The 7500-nt window shown below is 42.2% G+C and overlaps 2 protein-coding genes across 5 annotated transcripts in view; one reads left to right on the top strand and one right to left on the bottom strand.

Moving 5' to 3' along the window:
* tmed2 (transmembrane p24 trafficking protein 2) overlaps positions 1-1548 on the bottom strand; it is a 3291-nt gene extending 1743 nt beyond the window's left edge. Inside the window, exons 1-4 of one of the 2 annotated variants that reach the window (XM_068574855.1) lie at positions 1240-1548; positions 546-738; positions 373-390; positions 1-4 (exon numbers count right to left, since the gene is read on the bottom strand). The exon at positions 1-4 is cut by the window's left edge and continues 104 nt beyond it. In XM_068574855.1, the coding sequence (XP_068430956.1) occupies positions 1-4; positions 373-390; positions 546-738; positions 1240-1419 (395 nt within the window). In that variant the 5' untranslated portion in view covers positions 1420-1548. The remainder of the gene's footprint in view (positions 5-372; positions 391-545; positions 739-1239) is intronic. The other variant, XM_068574856.1, reaches the window with a different exon arrangement.
* A 1891-nt stretch (positions 1549-3439) lies between these two features.
* The window catches only part of ptpn11a (protein tyrosine phosphatase non-receptor type 11a), an 11723-nt gene continuing 7662 nt past the window's right edge, over positions 3440-7500 (top strand). For 2 of the 3 annotated variants that reach the window (XM_068573795.1, XM_068573794.1), the window contains exons 1-4: positions 3440-3541; positions 4967-5089; positions 6704-6898; positions 7165-7357. In XM_068573795.1, the coding sequence (XP_068429896.1) occupies positions 3528-3541; positions 4967-5089; positions 6704-6898; positions 7165-7357 (525 nt within the window). In that variant the 5' untranslated portion in view covers positions 3440-3527. The remainder of the gene's footprint in view (positions 3542-4966; positions 5090-6703; positions 6899-7164; positions 7358-7500) is intronic. The other variant, XM_068573796.1, reaches the window with a different exon arrangement.

The raw sequence follows: 7500 nt of genomic DNA, 5'->3' as shown, positions 1-7500 counted from the left end.
TGAGCTGAAAACAGGCGACAAGAGAATCTTCAGAGACGAGGCCACAACACAGTGGATGTGCACAATGAAAAACCAAATAAACGAACAAACATGCATGGAGGTATGCAACACATGCATAACAATCCTGCACCTGTGGACTCATGTCGCGGGTGATGCTGTCCCATCACCAGAGACATTTATTTTATACGTCATCATAACGTGTTCTCGCTGTGCAAATAGTCAAGCCATTCACAAACAATACCACTTTCCTGTGCGTTTGTAGAAATGCACGCTATTAGTTTACACTATGGAGACACCCCTGGTTAGAGAAAACTCCACAGTGCTCACAAACTCAACCAACAAAAAAAAAGAGACTACTTTCACCAGCCCTACCATCCCAGCTGTCGCCACCTACGAAGAGGAACACAGCGCCCAAAATAAAAGTCAAGGAGGAAACAGGCTATCACAGAACAATGACACAAGATGAGCAGAACACACAGAGGCACTCTGGTTTGCGTGATCCTTCTGGCTGGCGTAAAGGAGGAGCAATATTTATTCCCATGTACCTTCCGTCTCCATGTCCTGGCCCTTGGGGGCCTCTCCGATGTCGATGGTGAACATGACGATCTTGGGCGTCATGGTGGACATCTTGTTGCTGAAGCAGAACTTGTAGGTCCCGTCCATGTGAGCCGCCACAGAGTACTTCCCGCTGGACTCGCGGTCGCCCTTGTAGATCTGCTTGCCGTCGGGACCCGTTATCTGGGAAAAGGACAAACAAAAAGAAACACGTGTGTGAGCGACAACAGCTGCATGACAGAAAGACAACACACCATATGGCAGCAACATCAGGGTGCACGCAGCACTCGGATGCACATGAAATCACAGCAACGTTTCCACAAAACACGTCACGAGATGTGTCATTTAGTAGAATAACATTGTTTATGACATTTTGACGACATACGCGTTGCACTTCCTGCATGAATAATTCAAATAGCATTGTCACGCACTTGTCAACAGAAGCTGCCAGAATAACAACAATAATATTGATAATATACGACGTACATTTTGATAGTTTTAACTCCAAACAACCGTTTAGCGAGGGTTAGCTGTGCATGTGACGTCACGCAAAGAGTCGGCTGCAAGCTAACGTCAGTTAGCTTTAGCTTTAGGCCTCGCGCTTTGCAATCTGTCGTTTCCGTTAAAAACACACATTTCCGACACGTCGGGCGGTTTGTTTATCCTCTCCGGGGAGTCTCTCACCTCGACGTCGATGTCCAGGAAGCCTCCCTCGGCCACCTCGAACATGAGGCCCATCTTAGTGCCGGAGTTGACCCGCTCGTAGAAGCACTCGTCGGCATGGGCGTCTATGCTCACAAAGTATCCGGACGCGGTGGCGGACAGAGCGGCCAGCAGCACGACCAGCTCCGGCACAGTGAACATGTTGACACGAGCGATAAATAAAAAAACGTTTAATGCGACGTGTATCCGATACGAGGCGCGGGATGTCGCTCTGTATGCGGGTAACTTGTCACACAGGAGAGGACCCGCAACAGCCTCGGCTCTCTGACTGCCACGTACAGGCTTTAAACGGCGGCCGGCGAGGGACAAAATCAAGAGAGCGCCCGCGGCGCGAACACTTTGTCATAACGAAGCGTCGCTTTTTGGGACTATATATATATATATATATATATATATATATATATATATATATATATATATATATATATATATATATATATGTGTGTATATATATATATATGTGTGTATATATATATATATATATATATATATATATATATATATATATATATATATATATATGTGTGTATATATATATTTGTGTATATATATATATATATATGTGTGTATATATATATATATGTGTATATATATATATATATATATATATGTGTGTATATATATATATATGTGTATATATATATATATATATATATATATATATATATATATATATATTCTTTGTTCGTTAATGTAATGAAATATTTCCAATTCCATTTGTTGTATATATTATGCATTTTACTTATTATACTATTTCATTTTTTGTATATATTGTGCTTTTTTCTTATTACTGTATTCTATTTTTTGTGTATATTATGCACTTTTCTCATTATACTTTTTTGTTGCATATATTTTGAATTTTTCTTTTTATACTATTTCATTTTTTTCCTTATTATTCTATTCTTTTTTTCCCCATTAATTAATTATCCATCCATCATATTTATTATAAGGATTTATTCAACAATTGCACATCTACAATTTCATAAATTAGAATCAGAATAATTTATTGCGAAGTACGTTGCACAGACAAGGAAATTTGACTTAGTGGAAGCTGCACAACAATAAACAATATGCAATAATGTATTTATTGAAATCATCGAGACATATTTATTTATTATACTGATGTATTTAACAATTGCACATGTGCAATTTAAGTACGTTATAACAAATGTATAGTAGATAATAAAAGTGGCAAGTGTATTTGATAAAGAAAATATGTGCTTGGGTGTTAAAGGTCCTACAGGGGAGGTAAGAGTCAGTCAGTGGGTCTCGGGCTTTGTTGATTTGAGCTTCTTGTACTTAACCTGAGTTTTTTTTTTTTTTTTGTTGACAACTTTACTCACAAAAAAGCAACATGCAAGTTGTGACATTATTATTTATCTACCAGCTGCAGATGCACAAAACAACGTATCAATAATCATAATCCAATAATATAATAGGTGTCTTGTGATACTTAAAGTACATATACTCTCTTTTACTCGTATTTCTCCAGTGGTATTACTACTTCTACTTTAGTAAAACATCTACGTACTTCTTCCATCACAGCAGAATAGTCTTCATTTTATTTAATGTTTTGCAGCTCGGATATTTATTTTAACATCTAGACCACGTGATTTGTGCGGTGGGCTGCGGAATGTTGCGTTTTTTTGACGCGGCAAAAATCCTCCCGAAGAAACGCCGCTTACCGCTTTACCGTTTGTGCCGCGTGCGCCGCTGTACTCGTTAAACAAAACGTTACCAATGCGCATGCGCAAAGGAAAAGTGGTAGGACTCTTTCATTCGAGCTTCGCTGTTTTGCCGGACGAGCTGAAATTCTCTTGCTTTATTTAAAAAAACAAAACAAAAAAAAACGGGCGAAGCGGCAGCGAAGAGCCACGGCCACGCATGGGTGGGGAGGAGGGGATAAAAAAAAACATCCGCGCACCCCTCTAATTTGTCGCATGTTTGGTGACGTCCAATAAGCGACGTGCCGCGAAGTCTCCGACAGACTTTTTTTGTGTATCGCAAAGATTTTTTTTTTCTTTTTCTAGTTTCTTTTCAGTTTTCATGCCGGGATTTCGGGGTCCATTTTTTTTCACCGGCTGCGAACCGATGAAGCGGTTTATCCGGTGATCGAAGCGGAAACGGGGGTTCGCGGAGGGGGGGTTGTTGGGGGGGTGGGGGGCGGCAGAGAGAAAGCGTCTCGGCCAGCTAGGCTGCAGCTTCGGCTAAACCTGCCAGCGAGGAAGCGAGAAGACGAACACAACAAAATGACATCTCGGAGGTAAGAAGGGGAAAACAATGGCCGCCGATTGTGTCCGCAGAGGAAGCCCACTCCGCCGGGACCCCCGGCTGTCTGTCCGTTAGCTAGCTGCGTGTAGCAGCAGCCGCTAGAAAAAAAACAGAGAAAACCAGCTGAGTAGCTAGTTAGCCGAGGAGCGCTTCATTTAACACACCGGTGTTACGGTGTAACGGGCGACCGTGTTAGCTCGCAGCCGCCTGAGGAGGATGTGGAGCTTAGTAAACAACCACCTGGGAAGCAGTCGCAGAGACGTTAGAGGGGTAATATCAGGGTGTTAATGTGAGGTAGATAAAACATACGTATGATGAAGGGTATTACTCCTTAAAAGTACATCAAAACACCTCCTCAGTACCACGAAACAGTAGTAGTATCTTTTACTTTACAAATGTCGATTAATGATACAAAATGTGATCAACACATACAGTGTACTGTTTTATTATTAGTCATTTAACACATTTGCGCGTCAATAATTATAATTATAGTCACATCATGTTCATGAGTATGGGATGGCCATCCTGCATAATGAGTACTTGTTCTTTCCCTACTTTACGTATATGTTAATGCTATGTAGTTCTACTTTAATACAGGCTTCAATGCAAGAGTTTTACTTGGAATATAGAGTATTTATACTGTGTTGTAGTGCTTATTAGTACTTCAGGGTTACTTGTACTACTTGGTCCACTACTGGTGAACACTAGTACTATCTGTCATGTAATACATAGTAGAAACGACTGTCGTGGAGAATCAGAATACAAACGATGAAGCACAAACGCACCATTAAAGTAAATATTAAATATAAAAGATGTACAACTAAACCTCAGAACCGTGGTATTTTAGTTCATAATGATAACAAAAAGATATAGAGAGAGAATAAAGAAGCAAGTGCTTGGAGAAAAAGAGGACGGACTATTTGTACCCAACACTGACGGGTACTATGTTCACTATAGAGAGGACGAACAAAGACGGGCCCAACACTGGTGGATACAGACACACTGTGTGTGTGTTTCTGTGTGTCCGTGTTAGTGTTAGTTTGTGTATCTGTGTGTCCGTGTTAGTGTGTGTGTGTGTGTGTGTGTGTGTGTGTGTGTGTGTGTGTGTGTGTGTGTGGTCCTGAGATAGTCCAGTGCAAAGGAACCTTGAATACCTAAAAAGATAGAAAAACCCACATGATGTGATTTATGTTTGTTATGTTTTTGTGTTTTTTTATTTGGACTAAAAGACTCATTTTCCCTGAAGGTGATAGGTGAAGTTTTGGTGAATCTGTCAATTGTTTTTAGATACTAATAGTTAAAAAAAAAAGAAGCAAACATTTAATGCACACCACCTTTTGTGTGTCTGAGACACAATCAGGATATTAGAAGGAGGAGATGCGCTAAGTGGACACTGATGTTTCTTTCCTCCCTTCAGGTGGTTCCACCCTAACATCACCGGTGTGGAGGCTGAGAACCTGCTGCTGACTCGAGGGGTGGACGGGAGCTTCTTAGCCCGACCCAGCAAGAGCAACCCGGGAGACTTTACCCTCTCAGTGCGGTACGTGATGCTTACAGGTGGATGCTGCGTCAGCCGTTTAAGAAAAATGAGGACGGGGGGCATAACAGATAAGAGCGTTGGCATCACATGTTTACGTTGAGTGCTCTTATTTTGAAAGTCTTGTTGCCTCTCCTTCTGTACGCGTGTGGAGGTGGTTATCTCAGGGGTTTATTTAATAGTCTATTTTTAAACTAAAATAGTCCTTCATTGAGTGAATATTATGACGTAAAAGAGTTGTTTTTTTTTAAAAGGTGTGATCCGGGATGGAAATGAAAACGAGAAGGTGATAAAACCAGGTGTTGAATGTTCTTGTAAATGTTTGTTTTACATCAATAATGTTTGCAAACAACGCGTTGCTGCGATACGCTGAGCGTCAGACGGAGGAGACGTACGCTAACGAGACGCAGAAGAACATCTGCGTGAGCGCCATCGCGACCGCCACCTGCTTTGCTTTCAGCGGATCGTGGCGGCTTCTTTACGTCTCTCTTAATGCTGCGCTCATCAATATTTAAATCTTCTCTATATTTATAGCGACTAGCGGGGGAAACATGGAGCAGCTGAGCAGCAAAATGCTATAGGGAGGGTAAATATTGGCCTTTCATTCCTTGGGTGGACGCGACTCTTGAGAGAACGATGGCGTTGCCGCACGACTATTTGCTCATTTAACAACTTCAAGAGGTGACAAAAGGTGAAAACTCAAATGCGGCTGGAATATAATGAGGAAACAGTTGTTGTCAGTGATGGTGTCATCCGAAGAAGGAAGAAGCCTTTTAATCATAAAAAAAAGAAGAGAAAAAAATGTTTGTGGTTTTTTTTGTGGTCACATTTTTTGCAGATGACGTCTCGTTAGCTCGGCTTAGCCGACGCAGTCAGAAGTTATTTGCGTCTCGGTCTCGGCTCGCTCACACCTCGGTCCATATTTACTGCAAGTGGAAACAAAAGAGGAGTCACGAGACGGAGACTCGTCCGCTGCTGGTTTCGAACCGGCAGCTCTCCGTTCTGGCTCATTCTCACCAGAAGCCGAGCTTCAGATCTGCCACAAGTTCTTCCTTTTCTATTTTCTGAGCTCTACGATGACTCATGAGTTTTATTTTTAGTGCGTGTCACAAAAAACGTGTTTTTCCTTTTGTTTTAAGACATTTAATCTTAGCGCCTTTTGAATATTTTCTTCAACAGAGATGTTAACATGTTGTTTATTTTATGTCTACATCTTGGTGGTATTAATCATAATGCACGATGGGATCATCTTCTCAATATGTCACGAAGGGAAATGTGCGGCATGATGTTGTTATTTTTGTTAGTTTATTACCCAAATGTGTTCACTTTAAAGTCTCACGAGGCAAAGAAAAGAGGCAAATTGTCACATTTGAGAAGCTAGAACGTTAGAACGATAATGTTTGACGTTTGTGTTACAAAAATTAAGATCAATTATTAAAACAGTTGCAGATCCAATTACGTCATTGTTTTTTTTTGTATTTTATGTGAAAATATGAGCTCACTATGACTCTGCAGCACATTTAGGTGAGAAGATGCTTCACATAGTGGTTTTTATTGTGTATTTCTTAGTGTCTCTGATAAACGATTGAGCTTTTTTCTTTTCTTCTTCTTCTGCAGGCGAAATGGCGCTGTCACCCACATCAAGATCCAGAACACGGGGGACTACTACGACCTGTACGGCGGCGAGAAGTTCGCCACCCTGGCGGAGCTGGTGCAGTATTACATGGAGCACCACGGCCAGCTGAAGGAGAAGAACGGCGACGTGATCGAGCTCAAGTACCCGCTCAACTGTGCCGACCCGACCTCGGAGCGGTGAGGCCGCAAACTCACATTTACCACGTTTACTGAGGGAGGAGAGTCATTTATATAGACTTCAATACAACCAGAGGATTCACCCCCTGGTGGCCAGGAGAGAGAATGCAGCTTCAACACATGACATATAGACTTCTTTCTTTAGTAGAAACACACATTTTAAAGTGCTGCTTTTGTTTGGTTCTTTGTGGAGTTTCACCCATCTGTTCAATAAATCAACTAAACGATTAATTCGACACGATTGTGTCTCCGTGTCTTTCTGCCAGATGGTTCCACGGACACTTGTCGGGCCGGGAGGCCGAGAAGCTGCTGACGGAGAAAGGGAAGAACGGCAGCTTCCTGGTGAGGGAGAGCCAGAGCCACCCCGGGGACTTCGTCCTGTCGGTCCGGACGGGAGACGACAAGACGGACAGCAGCGACAACAAACCCAAAGTCACCCACGTGATGATCCGCTGCCAGGTAAACGCCCCGAGCGCCACCTCTGTCTTAAGCACCAGGGGGTGACTCCTCTGGTTGTATAGAAGTCTACGCTTTATGTGTTAAAGCTGCATCCTCTCTCCTGACCACCAGGGTAACTCTGTGTCTTCCTCTCCGAGTCTCTT

Source organism: Clinocottus analis, unplaced genomic scaffold, assembly GCF_023055335.1.
Source record: "Clinocottus analis isolate CAN_PGR_092001 unplaced genomic scaffold, fCliAna1.0.p SCAF_13, whole genome shotgun sequence".
Taxonomy (NCBI): domain Eukaryota; kingdom Metazoa; phylum Chordata; class Actinopteri; order Perciformes; family Cottidae; genus Clinocottus; species Clinocottus analis.
The sequence above is the reverse complement of the archived record's forward strand: the minus strand, read 5'-3'. Positions and strand labels throughout refer to the sequence as shown.